General features: G+C 32.8%; 1 protein-coding gene across 1 annotated transcript in view; it reads left to right on the top strand.

Moving 5' to 3' along the window:
- Positions 1-20,008, top strand: part of Ugt50B3 (UDP-glycosyltransferase family 50 member B3) — a 64,838-nt gene that overhangs the window by 35,987 nt on the left and 8,843 nt on the right. The window contains exon 3 of the mRNA XM_076120952.1: positions 19,463-19,605. Coding sequence (XP_075977067.1) covers positions 19,463-19,605 — 143 coding nt within the window. The remainder of the gene's footprint in view (positions 1-19,462; positions 19,606-20,008) is intronic.

The following is a 20,008-nucleotide window of genomic DNA, read 5'->3' as shown; positions in this document are numbered from 1 at the left end:
AATGCACTCAGACCTTAATTAAGGTTGTGTTTGTTAATACAGTTCTTATGGAGTGTTAGAATTTAAAGCATTTTTGCGTCAGTCAGGATAACGTTTTAATTTAATCAGACTCTTTAGTTCTAACGATGACGAGAAGAACTAGCAATTCAAAGGTTGCAGATACAGTTTCCGAATTATGTTGAATTTCTAAATATTTTCAAGGGTTCGCCAGCTTACTTACGTCTTATAATTAGTGTAACAACGGACTAATCAGAAACTCAAGGGTTTGTGATGTCACAAGAAAAGAACTAAATTTTGCGACATATGAGGTGTTAATACACGTGTTCCACAAATCTTTTCGTAGGAATTCTTAAATATTTTTCATTTTGATATCAATGACGTCGGCGAGCACGAGGCTCGTGAAGGTTTCTCAGCGCTGGCCCTCAGGGGATTGGTCCCACGTATAACACATTACATGCGTGAAACAACACATGAAATTTGTTATTATTTCATTTTTCCTTATTTAATTTAATCAGACTTTAACAACAGATGTAGATGGGTCCTGCAGTTTAACTTGCGTTTACGGTGATTCCTCTACTTTCAAGGGTCTAAGGGCCTCTGTAGTCCTTTACACTATTTTATTGTTGCAATTTTATTGGTACAGATATTGCTACCTTGCGGCGTTTTGTTGTTGGGCAAAAGCTAACCCCCTTGCTCACCATTATCCCCTTTCTTTTGCAGTCATTTCCCTTTTTTTATTCGCCTTATCTAATTGGTTTCAAAACCTGGCTTGTATTTTTATAGATTATTGCGATCTTGTTTGCGGATGATACCTCAATAATCATCACTTCCAAAGATGAAGAAAAATTTGAAACTAATATTAATAATGCATTAAAAGATATAATAACATGGTTAGACTTAAATAATTTAAAAATTAACATAGGAAAAACTAACATAATTAACTTCAAAACACAAAAAAGTAGCAACAAAGAGCTAAATATAACATACAATAATCAAAATATCAATCAATTACAAAGTACTACATTCTTGGGTATTATTATCGACCAACACTTAAAATGGACTGAACACATTGCCAGCATCTGTAAGAAAATTAACAAATTTGTCTTCGCATTGAAAAAAGTAAAAGAAACCACTTCCATGCATGCTTCACTGATGGCTTATCATGCATATGTTTGTTCTATAATTCGCTATTGTATAGTTGTGTGGGGACATTCAATAGATAGTACAAGGATATTTGTAGCACAAAAGAAATGTGTACGTGCAATATTTAACTTGGAATGGCATGAATCTTGTAAGCCTATATTTAAAACACACAATCTTTTAACAGTACCTAGTATTTATATTTATGAAACAGCTAAATTTGTAAAATATAACACTCACCTTTTTGAAGTGAAAAATAACAACAATAAACGAACAGTCACGCATTCATATTTAAAATTACCAGTGCCCAGACTTGAAATGATCCGACATAGTTGTGTATATATGGCGCCATTAATATATAATTCTATATCAAAAAGTATAACGGAATTACCGTATAATAAATTTTGTATTTCACTGCACAAATGGCTGGTACAGGAATGTTTCTACTCTATAAATGATTTTCTAAAGAAATACGCCACTCAATCTTACCATTTTACTAACACTTTGTAAGGAAAAATATTATTCTTTATACCCTCGATTTGTGTAGGTGTTATATGTATAAAAAATAAGTTTCAAATGTTTAGAATATATTTAATTTAAGTTTAAGTTTTATATAATGTTTAATGCCTAATATTTGCATGTCTTAATGACAAAATATGTGATACTGTATTGTTTTGATAACCAACTCTTGTACCATATTTTCTGCAAATAAAAATAATTTGAATTTGTTCAAACAAACTTGCAAAAGAGCACTTCAGTTTTAAAAGTGTACATTTCATAAACTTAAAAACATGAATACATTACGCCTGTTTATACATTCTGACAAAAGTAAAACAAAAGACAAAAGAAAGAAATAGATGAATCATCATGAATTTGTTATTTTGAATTCCTTGTGAGACAGGTTTAAGTACCTTTTTTGCGCAAAAATAATAAATAATTGAAACGGAATGCGTGGGTAGACCGAGAAAAGGTTTTAGATCAACAACAAAAAATCCGATGACTTTAAAATATTTCGAACAACCAACATTAAAAAAGGTTTGGTATACGAACATTTTATTCATAAATTTAGTAGAAACTAAATAATTTAAATAATTGCTTAAAGCTGACAGCAATTATTCACATTGCTTCGCTAGAAGTGGAGTGTGTAACACGAAATTGATACCGAGACATCTGCACTGAAATCCTAATTTTGGTAACTGGACTTATTCAACTTTTACTTGGTAAAGTCTAGGTAGATCTAGATTCCATAGTGGGGTCAGCCTTCCTAATCTTTCTCCTCTACTTCGCTCTATCAAAATTAATGTTTATCCTCAGTGTTTATTAACAAAATCGATTAAGTCATAAAAGTTTTTCATAATTCTACGCGAAATGCGTAGATTAGATTACAGATAATAGATTTACAGTAATATTAGGCATACCTACAGGCTTCCACAATATTGTATATACATATATAGAGGTATAGTAATAGAGGCATACCTACAGGCTTCCGAAAGAAAAAACGAATTCAAACACTAAAGTCGCTTAAAAATGCTTATACTGCTAGACTAATATCAATCAAGAGAACCAATCACAAATAAGAAAACTGCATTATTACGATACCTCATCCCCATATTTGCTCAAACTACGATTGCAATTCATTGAAACTTCCACAAGCACCCACATAAGGTTTGATATCAGTATATCAGTATACACACAAAACACAAACAATACAGTGTACGTAATGTAAGTGGTCCGAGAGAGCGTTCACGTAACGTTAGGAAGATATTCTCAACCGGTCCGTTATTCAATCGATACAGGAAACTGCCAGTAGACCTAGTTTTAGTTTGTTTGGACTGCGGTTCTGTTACTACACGGCTTATAGGTGGCAAGCTTGTATTATTTCGAGCAGTCAGATTATGGCATGACTCGATTTTGATGTTTCATTTTTATAAAATATTTTCTGTTTGGATATTGGGCACATTTCTAGGTATTGATTTTAATTATATTGACCAGACCTGTAAGTAATCCTTAAAGATTTTACAAGTTTTGATGTTTGGACAAAAATATACAAACGTGCGTCTTCAGCTGTGTAAGTGTTGCATGGTTCTTACAAGTTTATCTTATCTGATGTCAGTAGACTGACTGACCAAATTGATGTAGCGTAAATTATAACATACTGGATGCACCGAGCCACCTTTTAAAGGCTTACTTTGCAAATTATTGGCGGAGACATTTCTTTGGAGCGTGGCGCAATCTCGTAGTGATTGAAACTGTTATAAGCTTGTACTCTGTATAATATTGTTATTTGGTTATGTGTTAGTAAAGTCTATTATTAAACTGATAGCTAATTATTCCTGTAATAAGGCGAATACGTAAATACAAACACAGCTTAGAAGCTGTTTCAAACATTTCCTTATTTTCTTAGAAAATATTCATGTGTGTAGAAGAAAACGCTTAGTTAAGAAACGTTAAGATGTTTTGAAATATTTCAATATCTAAGTAAATACTACTAGTAACGTTTGCGACAACAGCACCTCCTAATTAGTAATGGGCAAATACGATAAATGATATAGCGGCCTTTTATCTATGAAATAGCTACTAAGAATCACATCTAAGTTTTAAGCTTTTCCGTTCTTCAAATGGAACGTTAAAGTCCATCTCAGTTGACGAGAGTTCAATCGTTTAGCCTTAAACTTAACAAGAAAGGTTTTTATCCCTGCCTTTTTATCTAAATATCTTCAAAAACTTACCTCCTTAATAGTTCCCCCAGTTTCGATGACAAAGTACGAATATGTGAAGAAAATAAAGCCTTACACAGTGAAAACTCGTGAAAATGTCGGTAAGCGTTTAGGAAAATCCTTCAGAGATACGAGAGCACGTAGCGACCATATTTAGATAATATCAAATCGCGAATATTCCAGTTTAAAAAGATACAGTTTTCGGATAACAAATGATTGTCGTTACGTGTTATGTCGATTGTAGATTTTGTTTTGTTTTTCGGATGATATCGAAATAAAACTCTCTCTCTTTTAAATCAATATGAATTAATCTATACGTAGCTTATGTACGAAATAAAAACTATTTTGATACTATTTACTTCACTTAAGTTATTAGCAGTCAATAAGCACTTTCTTTCTTTGGATAGAAAGTAAAATTTTTCTGAGAATAGGTATATTTAAATTAGGTAAGGGGTGGTGTATTCTCAATTGAGTTCTACCAGTTCTTAATACACGTACAAAAGTTTGTGTGTTAATAGTGATTGGATTGATTAAAAAGAGCTAAGATTTTACGATATTTGGATTTGTAAATATCTTTGTCGGTCATATAATTATGACAACTTGTCAAGTGAAACTATAATCACTTTATCATACGATTTACATATTAAACTGTTATATAAAACAACCTGAATACGCTCAAAATACACAACATTTGTGCCACAAAAGGAAAGTTGAAAAAAACTGATTGTAAATATCAGATTGTACTCAAAATAGCTGAGTTTGCGCAACATTTATTAAACCTGCCCTTGATAAGCATTAATGAGTGAGAATTAAACCTGTATTGCATTCGCTTGACCTTAAGGACACCAGTTTTTCAAAAAATAAAAATGGTTTCGGATTCGGCAAATTTTCGAGTTTACTTTTGAGTCCTTTTTATCTCATGAGATTAATTATTGTGTCAAAGAGAGTCAAAAATTTAAGTAGTTAAGTTAGTTTTAATTAAAGATTTTGTCTGATTAATATTGATGTTTTGATCTAGATACAAATAATAGGTGTTATCTGATAACTGGTGGGCTTCAACAGAATCAAATTCGAATTCGATTGTAGTAGATTCGAGCTCATGTCAAATCATACTTTTAAATTCAAAACTATCGCGTGATTAAACACTGGTTTAAAATTAAATAATCAAATCAAAAAATCCAATTAGTTTCACTTTAAATCAGCGTTCAATCATATGCTAGTTGGAAATTTGACAATACCTTGAATCTGATTCAACTGAAATCGGTTCTGTCAAAAGTAAGCCTGCAAACTTCTCTATCCAGATTTTATTATCAATTTTTTTTAGTAGATGTTTTTCTGATGGCCTAACATTCTATAAAAGTACAATTCCATTCCAAAGAGTATTGACAGGGTCCCTAAAATGATCACTAATATTTCAATTTCAGTCCAGTACGCGTATCACGTATTTCAGTTGAAAACTAGTGTACGTCATATTGATTGTCACTTCAGTACATTGCTGCTGTAACGTTACGTGTTGATGACTATAATCTAAGGAAGGAAACAATGTACAGAATAGTACCTATCAAACGGTTGTCAACTGAAATACACAATAGCCCCCGAGGACTGCCTTACCAAACACAGAGAAACTTAGTTAAAATACTAGCCCCCGGTTTCTGAGGTACATTTAGCGGTAGTTTATCTATTCAATAGCATTTTTTTTGTATGAGTTTTGACACTATTGAATAGATAAACTACCGTTAAAGTTACTCAGAAAGCGGGGGTAGAGAGATTTGCTACAGGCTTGCTTAATTCACTGATCATAAACCTACTGGTGAGTGCAAGCTTCTTCAAATAGCTATTAGTATTTCCCTTTTGTCGTTAATGAGGTGGATAAACAGTATTCATCTGTATCTCAAAGTAATGTTCATCTTCAAAATGTGTTCAAAATTAATGTTTTAATACGTTCTTTGATATACACATCAGTTGGTTTTGGTTATTACTTTAATCTTTTAAGATTCGCGGATAATATAATGCAAAATGTTATTTTTGGTACAACTCTGTCGACGTTTCGTGGAAAAATGTACGAAAGAAATATCGGGTGAAGGTGTTTTGAGGTACTGCAATGTTTCTAACTAATTCCAATAACGCTTTAGCTAGAAAAAGCTACATTATTTCTTATTATTACCATACTAGATATTTTCATTTTTGGAAATAATAATCAAGGTAACTAGACCGCAAGTGAAGCTGATAAATGCGTGCACTGTTCGTGAATTTAAGAATGTATTGCTGTATTAAACAGCTTTTAGACATGCCAAGTTGAATCACGATAAGGAGTATTAAGTATTTTGTTTAAAAAACAAGTAATCCTAAATATTAAGAATAAATTTTCCGTACATAACATTATCAAAAAAAAAAAGAAGAACTATGTACGATCACCACACGCATTGCGAGATAGAACGCAGTTCACTGCAATTCAATATATGTATGTATGTAGATACATAAACAAAATGCATTCAACATTTCATTACACTTCAAATAATACTATTATATATAAGGAAGTACTATGAATTCCTCGCTCGAACAATAGCTTAATGGTGGTGGTCTCCCATACACGGCGGTCGCTAACGATCTCATAAACTCATACATTTGTATGGAACATGTATGACTTATTCTAATGCTAATCTATCAGTTTACAAACAACGTAATTAGTCAGACTTTGGGTGGGTATGACGTTATACTGTTTAAATATAGAAAGAAAATAATGTATCTTGAATAGATTGCATTGTCTTAGCTATACATCGTTATGGAATGGTACACCCTTACTTACCTATCACGCATATCCCTCTAACGCATGTGGGCCGTACGGACATATATGGAACTGCAAAAAAATAGGTTCTAATCGTTGCGTTATACTTCGTTTAGAAAGAATACGACAGTAAAATGGACCCATGCGCACTTAGAAGCTGCATCCTCTGGCAAAACTGCTTAGGTATTTTTACAACTGCTGCAGCTTAGCGACTTTCTATTCACAAATAAGCCAAATACTTAATGTTTTTAAGTTTTTATCGAGTAGCTAATATTGTAGGTTTTTCTTTTAAATCACTAACTTCAAATTGAAATTCAAAATATATTATTTCGTAAACTTTTTACAAAGTATTTTTACAAAGTTTTAAGACTACACAAAAAGGCTTTCAATCACTGTTGTCGTCAAATAACAATAATACAATTTGTAATTCGGTAGTTCTACTTTCATACGTCGTCTATGGAGATTGAATGGGAACTAATGTCATCTGAAACTTTCTCCACTTTGAAACGCACATCGAAACCTTTTGATAGTCCATCACAAAGGTAACAATGCTCGCTATTTCCGCTGCCATTCAAATTACTGCATAAAATAAGCAAACAAGTAGACTGGTAACAAGTTTCTCCCAACTCACGGTGAAGTAGTTAAGCAAAATAAAATAATTCTTATTCTAATTCTAGTTTTTTTACTTGAGAATCGAATTAATGATACGATCGACGGATCATATCATTAATTCGATTCTCAAGTAAGAAAGGCGTTGACATAATAACATGATTGTAAATTATGGGTAAAAGGTGGATGAATGTCACATTCATCTAGCGCTTTACCCATATTATATCACAACATACTACTTACTAGTTACTATCATGTCATCGTTAGGTATAAAACACTAGGCTAATACGTAGAACAAAATTGGTGTGTAATTTAAATACAAATATTTTTTTTGTTAAGTTTTCAAGATCTCACAACCAATAAAAAACTGTCACAATGATTCCTCGAATAACATTTTATTGTATGCCTGTCTAATTCTTCGCAGAAGACATGTTGAGAGTCATTTTCATATGAATTTCGAAACACAACACAAATATTTAAGCATGAATTCTTAAGAATGAAGCGTCTCAAAGGTTTCTTCGAGATATCATTATGAATGTTTGAAAGAAAATACGCTACATCCAACACATTATCATATTATAGCATTACGTAAATATATGCCTGTATTTTGCAAAGGGTACGATGAGACTATAGTATTAATATTTTTAGAAGATGTTCTTTGAAAGACTGTTCATCTGTTTCATCTTCGCAACTAAACCGCTTATTTTGATGAATTTCAGCTTGGGTATGGGTTGAAGATCCAGGCTAATAGTCTTACAATATTTTTAAAAATGCAAGCTCTATGCGGTTTAGATAAGAGCTTAATGCTTCTGAATGAAGCAAGTTTGTACCTATGAATGTAATAAAATAATTTTAACAACAATTTGTCTAATTTCTTACATGTATTTTGTTGTTAACATTTATGCTTTCCTTAAAGGAAGTTGGCTAAAGGTTGGTTTACATTATTCGATCTCTGCATACCTCCCTTAGTACAAGGCGTGGTTTTACTTATAAAATACTAGAGGCCGCCCGCGACTTCGTCTGCGTGGAAACCCTTCCCGTGTAAATCCCGTTCCCTCGGGAACTCCGGGATAGCCTATGTGTTATTCTGGGTCTTAGCTACCTATTTACTAAATTTCATCGTAATTGGTTCGGTAGTATTTGCGTGAAAGAGTAACAAAAATCCATACATTGTCACAAACTTTCGAATTTGTAATATTAGTAGGATACTAAACATAGATTCGAGCAGCAATCATATACCCTTTATCAAAACACAATGTTACTCTAATTACTCGTTTTATTACATTACCGTCACATTCTACGCGTTAATAAGCTTCTAAGTAATTAATACAATCAGTGCTTAGGAGTTCAATGAACTCAATTATTTGTTTTACATTAGCATACAGTCGTTTGGACGCAAATTGTATGAAGTAATCGTTAAAGTAAATAGTTGCTTTGACATTTGAGGTCATCGGTTAAAAATGTAGCGATGTGCTTTATGTGACGTGTTTGTCTGTTTGTGTAGTTCATTCTTACACATTTACATATATATACATAACGATACGCTTGTTATGACTTACGGTGTAGGCAGAGGTCAGTGAAATACACCCTCGTTTTGTCAAGTTAGTCCTATCTATACTAATATTATAAAGCTGAAGAGTTTCTTTGATGGTTTGTTTGTTTGTTTGAACGCGCTTATCTGCGGAACTACTGGTCCGATTAGAAAAAATAGCCGATTAGATAGCCCATTTATCGAGGAAGGCAATAGGCTATATATCATCACGCTACGACTAATAGGAGCAGAGTACCAGTGAAACATGTTACAAAACCGGGGAAAATTATGATTCTTTTATGTGACGCAAGCGAAGTTGCGCGGGTCAGCTAGTGTAATATAAGGCGAGCTTGTTTTATACCACTCACTACTATTGAGAAAACTGTAATTAGGGACTGCAATCCGGTCCGGCGGATCCGGGGATCCGGCGGATCCGGCGTGTTTCTAGACCTACCGGATCCGGCACTGACGCAACGGATCCGGTGCCGGATCCGGTAAACCTCAAAATCGCGAAAAGATAATCCATAATATCATATTCTAAGGCAGAAAGAGCCTTCTCAGCCACGGGTCATATCTGTAGTTTCATCAGAAGCAGATTAGGGGATAGAACTATCAATATTATGTTACCTTAGATCTTTTTTTCAGACACAAAAACTATTGTTTTACTGATTCAAGTACTTGAACTTGACACTGCACTGCAGCAAATAAATGCTTTTTCTATGAATGACTAAAGTTGATTTTATAAAATCATATTAGAAATGTTTGATTCTTAAGTCTCATAAACTAATTATCATGTTTTTGATTGTTGTCTATAATTAAACTGATTGTTCTCTTATTTAAAATCGTTTCATTTTTTCGTTTAGTAAAATCCAAAAAATATAAAGTTATTATTGCTCTAGTCTAGAGGTAGTAAGTACTTACAGATAATTACATTAATAACTAAGACTGATAATTAATTATATAGAATATGTAGTTTTAACTCAATTTCTTTATTTCAATGAATACTAAAATGTTATAATTAAAGATGATATTATTCTTTATGATAAAATGTTTTATATCTATTATTTTTTTAAAATCAAAGTACATTTACCCTCAAATACATTTGCCCATACCTTCCATTCATCAAAAATGGCGAACTATGTATAAGCACTAAGCAGTCTCTAATCCGGCCGGATCCGACCGGATCCGGCCGGATTGGCGTTAATCCGGTAAAATCCGGCCGGATTGAAAATGATACCGGATTGCAATCCCTAACTGTAATACAAATTAGATAATGCCTATAGCTTTTCTTAATAGATTTATCTTTACAAATAATATGTGAATGGAAAAGTGTTATCGTTGTAAATATTTTTTATAATCTCATATAATTGTCGAAACGCAATACATCGCACTTTTTTTCGACGTTTGGTGCTATGTTTATTTGGCTATTATTTGCCTTGCGATATTATGTAGAAGAAAGACACTCAAACATAATACTAGTATTTAATATGCTACCATTTTTTTATCGGCCGAATAAATAACTGGAAGAAAATGGGACAACATAGGTCTGTATCTAATTTACTATTCGCGTAGTGAAAACATATGTACCTCGTACAATATAATAGGTATTATTATGATTCTCTTTTACCGTGCCATGCACACCTCATATTCTACCCCATATTATGGGAGACCTATATCAGTATAGATTCATATCATTTCCCATGAAGTAAACGTTACGCAAGGGTTTCGTATACCTTGCAATATAAAGACCATCATTTTCAAACCTTATTTCGCCCTATTCAGGGGAACTGATTTTGTTCTACGTATAGATGGTATCAATTCGAAAGTTTGGATGTTTGTTACTCAATCACACAAAAACTGCCGAACAGATTTTGATGAAACTTGCTCCTATTGTAGCTTATGTACCAAAATAATATATTAGCTATTCAAACACTAGTTATTGGCTGTGGTTTTGTACGTGACGTGACGTGGGTACTCTGGCGACAGAATGATGGTGGTTTATTGCCCTGTACCTGATACGTTACAGTAATATAACATAAGCCAATATAAATAAAGTCAATACGGACGGAGTGGCGGGTAAGAGTAAGTCTATACAACGAGACTCCCTTATCAATTCACTCACATTCACGTCAGGTTATCACACAAAACGATCGAGAAATATATCGTAAAGCCTTATTAACATAATATTTTCCATACATTTATGCCCTAGATGGAAGTGCCTTATTGTTATTGAGATTTCGTATGCCCTGAAAATGGTGAAATGTGTTGATCGCAGGCATGTTCCCTTTAGTAAACGAAGATATTTTTAGCTTAGAATGTACTTAACCTACAAGCATAATGTGGTTCCGTTGCTCTGAATATGATCTACATAATATTTTGTAGAGGTTTAGGTTCACATTTATATTGTTTGGTGAAAAACTTGAGGTGTTCTCAACACTACCTTCTTTCTAAGTACCATACTCGTATAAATCTTTTAGCTTGTTGACTTAACTGTAACAAATAATAATAACTTTTAAAGTTTAGTGTTTCAGCAATCCAAATGATTTTGCATTTAGATGAAAGCTATTATAACAGGGAATATGATTGATTGTATCCTTTCCAATACCTAGATAGACTAAAGAAATTATTTTCAGTAAGAAATTATTAGGAGTAATACCAATGTTTTTAACATAATTCTTTGTACATTATCTGTCAAAACACGTTACGTATTTCTCAATTCATATGACGACAGTAAAACAGACTCTATAAACCGTTACACTGCAAAATCTCATAGCCACTCGTACCTTCACTACCTTTAATAGACACACTATCGAAAAACAAAACGAGCTGTATGAAACTGTCCTTTGATCCAGTTCTTGTTAGGTTCTATTGGAGTGAACTGTGAAAGCTTAAAGGCTGGGCGCTAACTAATCCTCTCTGCTTCGACGTACCGTAACGAGATTATCCAGTGACAGATCGCTGAGGTAACATAGTGAAGGTAGTCTATGTTATTTGTATAGAACCGTGCTTGAGATTTAATTGGCGGTGGTTAAAGATTAATTGAAGATAAGTCGTTTAATAGTTTTAATTGGTGGAAATTAGTTTGAGAATGTGATAGTTATAGTTATGTTTGTAGAAAATTTAAGGGCTATGAAGCTTATTTTCTTCCTTTATAAAAGAACAATCAGTTTGTGATCAAATTATAATATGAACATACTTTTGTATGTACATATATTTTTTTTTAAGTGTAAAATTTCGACAACATAGAAAACAAGATTTTGTTGGTCTGATTTCAGTCACGCGATTCTCTAGAGTCGGCATTTTCAAGTACCGAGGGTTCGACATTTCAAAATTTACAAATTATCTGAAAAAATAGTTTCTGCGGCGCCCGTTAGAGCGAATGAAAATGAAAAACGTATGTTGAAAAAATACAGTACACAGTAAAATTAAGTATCTAAAAATCAGACATGAGTGCCTAAAATATTAGTCTCTTTTATAGGCTAATTTTATAAGCTAAGACCTAAGGCTAAAACTAGACATAAACATATAAGGTACCTTTTATAAAACTTAATGTAAAGGATTTACCATTCGTTTCCATAGAAATAAACCTTGTGAAAAGATATTTAAATAATTTTATCAAAAGGTTGTTTTATGAATACTGTTTAAAAGGGTACTATATGTAGTTCAATCGTAGGTAGATGTTGAATATATCATTTTCGATTACGTGGGAAAGTTAAGTTTAATGAGAACAGCATAGAACTTTCATGTATTTTGTTGATAATTATTTATGGTTTTAAAAATAAGAGTGGATTACATTTTGACAGCAAAATTACCTGTAAGTAGTTATTTAATTTTGGTTTGCTAGAAAATATTTATAAAAAAAATAATGTAGTCTAACCATGAGATAATTATGACTCTACTGTGCAGCAGCGCGATTTTCTATAGTCAGTATTTATCATCTATCAAGCATTTTACATATAAAACTACTTGAAAAACATAGTACTTGCAAAATAAGCGAGAGGTGCTCATTAGTTTTTAACATCAAAAGCTTCTAAATATTTAGACGACAAGCTATCGAAAACTTTTGTTAACTCCAATTGGCACCAATAGCGTAGGAATGCGCGTTGCATTTTAAATTTTGACTGTAGAAAAACGCGCTTCAGAAGTGGTATCACAGAGCTGAAACGTCAAGCAAATTATACTAAATTATAAATTACCAGTATTTATTTATTTGTTTTATTGTACTTTTAAAATTTACCTTAATCTAGTAACTAGTTTATACTCGCCAAACTTATTAGTTTAACGGCGAGAATGCGCTCTTATTGACTAACATGACATACTTAAATAACTAAACAAACAATAATCAGGGAATTTAAAAGAAAATAATAAATATTAACAACAAAACTAAAAATTAAATAATAATAAATAAAATTAATTACCACATTTAGTATTACGATTTATTATTCACAATGACAGTACTAAAGGTTAGTCTAGACGTGTTACGTGCAACTAAGCACTTGCTAACGTTATGTCAACTTAGGAAGTGCAACGTGAACTCTACCCACTTTCTATAATAACCTTATGTTGATTACGTCATAATGTTAGTAGATGTTAGTAGAATTGATCGATTGATTGAGCTTTTATAAGCAGTTTATGTTATAATTGATGTTTCCAAAAGGAATTAGTATTACTATATTTCGGCAATTTATTGTTTTATAAAAAAGTATTAGGTCGGGGAAAAAAGTCTTTTCGCATTATAGTATGTATGAACTTATAATAAAATCTCTTTGGCTTCAAGAATCACAAATATACGGTACATTAGGTTTCTTTCAATAAGCTTGTGAGGCACCCAAATATCGAGTTTTATGAGACTTTTTCCCCGTCCAAGTAATATTACTTTTAGATGACACTGTCTCTTTGCATGCAGTGGTAATTTGTAAATAAAAAAGCACATACCAATAATTATTGTAAATAATGTTTGTGATCTGTTTATTTGTGTATGTTGTCCTTAATAATAAATAAAGTAAAATAAAAAATATTTGACTGCACGTTTGGCGAAGTGGTTAACTTGGTCACCTCGCCGCAATAACCATAACGCCGGCGCCGCGTGGGTTCGAGTCCCACCAAGGACAAATATTAGTGTGGTGAGCACGAGTATCTGCTCTGAGCCTGGTTCTAAGTGTTGTATATCTCTGCCAGCCGCGAACATCGCGTATAAGATTCTTTACTAAGTTGTTGGAGTATAAAAAAAACATGTTACTTATTAAAATAAACCGTCTGTACAAAGATACGACTTAATAACCGTATATCATCCGTCATCTTACCACTTTCACTTCAAAATAAATTATTACTATGTATGATAAAGTACATCAAGTTTTTTTTGTGTGGTTTCCAAAATATTTTATTTTAGGTTTAGTTTCGGTTGATATTTTGAAGTTTGGGCTTAAAATATCAATACAATTTGTCAAAATATTTTTTTTTGATAAGTTCCAGAATTGCAATTTATTTGTGGTAGGCAACCTAATTTGCATAGATGGATTGAATACCAAAGATTTTCTAACTAATTCACCCATTTTTTTGGATCATTACACCAATGTGAAGATGTTCCCAATCAGTCCAAGAGTCACTTTATTTATTTATTTATCAAATTAAAGTGATAGTCGATAGTTATTTGATACGCTGAAAGCATTACTCTTTATTCATACAAGTCCCTAATCGCAAACTCTTTCAAACGTTACAATGTACTGGATTGCAATAACATGCAGTCGATTACCCACACATTTGGTATCTATTACAATTTTCACCTAAGCTTACTAATAATCCTTGAAATTGAATATCGTATGACAAGCGTTGTGAAATGATAATTGTTTGTGACGGCGTAACTAATGTTATTATTCGATATTACCATAACAGCTGTTGTCGCGTGTCATACTGTTCGTATAACTGTTACTATAGAACAAGTGTACGTATCAGTTATCAAGCAGTAGATAGTAAGCACTTATAGTTCGAGTCAACGTTAATATGTATTTTTTGGAGATATTACACTAGTAAATTTTGATTTAAGATCTGAAGAATAAGCAAGATTTTCTGATATAGTTATTCTCTCCTGATTTCTTTATATTGCAAAATTTTCTAAGAAATGACTGAGGGAAAAATATTTTATCTTATTAGTAGTAAAGGTAATTATTAGATAAATTATTATTAGTACGGGAACTACTAATAATAATTTCAATCATTTCTTAGAAAATTTTGCAATATAAAGAAATCACTTAATCAGACACAAATTAGATAAAATATTTCATGAACTGGAAAATTATTATAAGTAGTTCCTATCTGAAGAACTAAAATCTTATTTATATTGGACTAAATTAGATGGGGTTTAGTTACTAATGAGCGTAACTGAGGTCAGTTCAAACAAGCGCCGAAATCTCAAGCAAAAGTCAATTAAAATATGTTAGAACGTGTTAACAAAAATAAAGGGAAATGTTCTAGGTCACGTTTATAGGCATATTATGAGAGACTGTCTGTCAAAAAAAAAAACAGACAAATCCCTAATTATTTGCAGTATCAAATCACAAGGCTATGTACTAATAAACACAGATGCAACACTGAAACACGACAAGCGAATTACTAGTTCTATTATTATCCACAAGTAACCACTTCAAAGTTAAACACTTGCGGTCGAAGTGCAACTCAATAGCTTAATAGCTGAGCTTCATAACCACAAGATTATCCTCTCGGCCTGCACTTCAAGTTTTGAACAACCGGTCTAGGCCTAGGTTATTGACCTATGAGACAAAGGTCAGATGCTACATGTACTTTCATTGATATTACATAAAACGTAAGAATGAATTACAACCGTTTATCCCTGAGATGCGCCATTAAATACAGTTTTTTTTTTACTTTTATCCGAGTTACGGTAATGCTTGTCCTTCTTTCTTGTGCTAGAACTAAAATTTGCCAAAACATCAGTTATTTTGATAGAAACAAACATACCTACGCCGAATCACGGCGTTTCCCCACATGGTGCAGACGAAAGAATGCCACTTGGTATGATCCTTACAAACTTCCCTTGCCTTATTCTTATACATACATTTCGTCTTACAGGACCACCGATTATATATATTTTGATCTTAATGAATAGGTAACCTTTTTTTATACTGTTGAATTGCAAGCGACACTGCTTGGTTTTAAACATGGGTGGGAAAACTCCGATGATATCTAAAACTTTGCTTGGCCAATTTTGCGAACTCCATCTGAAAATGAATATCACTTACAGAAAACTATCAGGGAAATCATTTATTTTAGTGCTCAAGCACGAGTCGATAAATAAGTACCTTTCCATAATTTCAGAAAATGGGAAGTGCGTGCCTTGGTTTAGAATTCGTACCTTCTCCGTGGGAGTCCAATATACCATCAATAGAAGAGTTATTTCTACTTTTGTTTTATTCAAACCTACAATAAACCTCTCTGAATATGCAATATCGAAAACGGCACATGTCTTATGCATTTATAATGAAACATATGACATTTTGTAACTGCATATCTTAACGCTTAATGTATGTATCATCACGGGCGTGTTGTGATAGTCGTTTGTTCTTTAAACTTCGGGTTAGTGGTCAGTGTGTTGATGCAATTAAAGTTATGACTAAGGTGCATGTTTATTCATGAACCTGTATAATTGACGTATAATAATTATTTACGTCAATATACCTGTGAATTATTTGGTACTTGTTTCTTTTATTTACGTAATTGCCGTTGTATAAAAGTTAGATAGTTATAGCAAAATAGTTAAAGCTTAAATCTGAGTCCCTGGTTTACCTCCTAATTATACATTTTATATAAAGTTACACTGTATATTATAACATTCGCGCAACTTCGCTTGCGTCACATATGAGAGAATGGGTCAAAATTTTCCCCGTTTCTGTAACATTTTTTATGGCTACTCTGCTCCTATTGGTCGTAGCGTGATGATATATAGCCTATAGCCTTTCTCGATAAATGGACTATCTAAAACTGAAATAATTTTTCAAATCGGACCAGTAGTTTTTGAGATTAGCGCGTTCAAACAAACAAACTCTTCAGCTTTATAATATTAGTATAGATACTATCCAAAAATCTAACCAAATCTATTAGTATATAGTAAACAGGCCGTGTCGTAATAAATAGCAAGTATGTAACAAGTGAGCAAGTGATCATTTCACCGCATACCACTTGCGACACCAGCCACATTGGATCACACTTGAGTAACTTCCTGCTAATATTTCTAAACTTATTTACTAACAACTCTCGTATTTTTAATTGGGATCTTTTTAGAAATAATTGCTGGTAACTAATATTTATAGAACATAAATAAAATCACGCCTTCTCCCAATACGGGCAGGCAGAGATCAGAGAACGCCACGCCAATTCACATCCATATAATTATATCTTGTCACAAGGATAAATAATATCTCGCAAATATTTAAAATTAGAAGGTTAATAAAGACGACATTATTTTTACCCACAACGGCAATTAAAGTGTAGTTTTTCCTAATATGTGCGAGAAAAATGCTAATAGACGTGTTCATATAATAATAGGTATCAATGAAAAAAACATTTAAAATCTTATTGACGACATAAGAATGTAATAGAAAAGCCGTAATTGCCTAAAATAGAGAGTCTATAACATACAGGAACAGAAATATAAATAAATAGGAACCAAATAGCGACTACAAGAACGAGAAACAAACATCAAAGACTGAATAAATATTTGAGTACAATAATCTTGAACGACAATAGAATGTGTGTTTTGTAATCTTGGCCAAGTTCAAGGGTAGACATTTTCTAATTTCTTGAATAGTTTTATGTTATGCGTATGTTGATAGCGTGAGAACAATTGTTGTTCATGACATAATTACATGTTTGATGCTGTTTTTACATGTGTATACTGTGTTACCTACTCACGAACCATTGAGGGGTACTTTATAGGCATTTTCTTGTACTTACTTATATGCGATGCTATTTTGCTGACGGACTATCGGCAAAATGTTTAACCTCCGGTTTCTCAGTACATTTAGCGGTAGTTTATCTATTCAATAGCGTTTTTTTTATATGAGTTTTAACGCTATTGAATAGATAAACTACCATTAAATGTACCTCAGAAACCGGGGGTAAGTAACGTGGATATTAATCATTGGTAACTCTAAGAAGGAATTCAGCAATAGCTTGTAACACATTTTATGTACTTTCAATACTACATAAAAAAACATAGATAATACTAGCTGACCCGCGCTTCTTCGTTTACCTAACATAACAGAGAATGCATTATAATTATCCCCGTTTTTGTAACATTTGTCGTTGCTACTCCGATCCTATAGGTCGTAGCGTGATGATGTACTTATAGCCCATAGCCTTTCTCAATAAATGGGTTATCTAACATTGAAAGAATTTTTCAAATCGGATCAGTAGTTCCTGAGATTAGCGCGTTACAAACAAACAAACTCTTCAGCTTTATAATATTAGTATAGAAGTATAGATAATATAAGTACATTCTCGTACCATACAATAGATAATACCTACATAGTAGGTACTCGTAATAGCAATCTTACTTTGTTACTGTTGGCCAATTTGATCAATATTGATACGCGTACTATGAACCAATACTAAAGAAATCTATTAGAAAATTGTTTACATTATTACGTGTCCACGTTGTGGCAATGATGACGTAACGAGTTTATAAACATTTTAGAGTAATTGACCTTTATTTTGTTCGATATTTTACTAACATTAGAATGTGAAAGTTTAATTATGTTTGGTTTAATGAAACACAGATAGTTTATACCCAGGATTAGCGCATAGGATATCTAAGGAAATTCTTTGGCGTAAATGCTGTCACAGGCAGAAACTAGTCTAACAGAAAAATATTTTACGAACTTAATCTTATGGATTCGAATATGTAAATAGTTAATAGCCTTATCTATTATACCTTTGATTAACATGAAATAAGAAATACTTAGTTCCGTAGAAACTTGTATGCGATGATGCCGTCGAGGGCAGAACTTGGTTTTCTGTAAAATACCTCTTGAGAAATGTTGAAATTGTTTGATTTGTCCTATGTTATTAGCTCCAATAAAGGACTTGAACAATCGCAACGTTTCAATTGTATTGTATTTGCAATACACAGAACGTTAAAGTCATACCCAATTAGAAATTGAACTGCAAATAGTAATGAACAGACTGTGATGTTTCTAAGAACATCATGTCTATAGCTTTTATTGAAATTACTAAGATCTTGCTTGATTCTAGGAAGGCAGAGCTTGTATAAAATATGGATAGAAACATACTAGTTACTGAAATATTGGTTGTAAGAGAACTATCGATTTAGAATGGTTCAATTCTGATTGTACTCTGTCTGTTGTTTATATGTTTGTAGAGCGAAATAAAATTAATTATTTGCCAATTTTGATGTGAGAGAAATCCAGAAAAATCTTTGCTTACAATTATCCAGAACCGCATTATCAAGTGGCTTCCTAAAACAGACCTTATGCTGAAAAATCATTAAACGCCTAACCATCCAATAAATGTCCGTACCATAGGCGGCTTAACCCATAAATTATTTACCGACGGGAATGTTAACTAAGAATACCTAATACTTAGTTTAAAAATCTTACTCTAATGTAGAAAGGATTGTTTTACTAAATGGTATATTTTTGTTATCAGCATAGGTCGCGATGGCCGTACCTGTGCCTGCCGATCCTGCTGGCTGCGTCGGCGTGCGGCAGCGACATCCTCATGATCACTATGGGCGGCACCAAGTCACATAAGATGCCCTTCTGGGAACTCTCCAGGGGACTTATTAGGAGGTAAGTTCAAACCTCCATAAATCAATCAGACTATTTATACATTTATTAAACGACGTCTAAGCATTGTAGGAGATTTTATAGACAGGAGTCAGGTGAAAAAGGATTCTTTGTCATATTGTGCTGGGTGCTCAATATACGATGCATGCCAAATAATTGTTCTTGAGGATTTCATCCAATATTCTCAGTTTAAATAACGAAAGGCAATGTATTCAGGAGAGATCATAACTGCTTCGATATGATCCGCTTGCCGTAAAAACAGAACTAAGGTCGAATAAATGTTATTATTTCTATATCAGTCGCTAATCACATAGTTGTATTTGAACTGGGCTCCGTGCTTCGGAGGGCACGTAAAAAGTCGTCGTAGAAAGCCGGTTGTTGTCTATTAAGATAACAGTCGTAAAGC

The sequence above is a fragment of the Anticarsia gemmatalis genome, chromosome 12 (genome assembly GCF_050436995.1).
Source record: "Anticarsia gemmatalis isolate Benzon Research Colony breed Stoneville strain chromosome 12, ilAntGemm2 primary, whole genome shotgun sequence".
Classification (NCBI taxonomy): Eukaryota; Metazoa; Arthropoda; class Insecta; order Lepidoptera; family Erebidae; genus Anticarsia; species Anticarsia gemmatalis.
The sequence above is the reverse complement of the archived record's forward strand: the minus strand, read 5'-3'. Positions and strand labels throughout refer to the sequence as shown.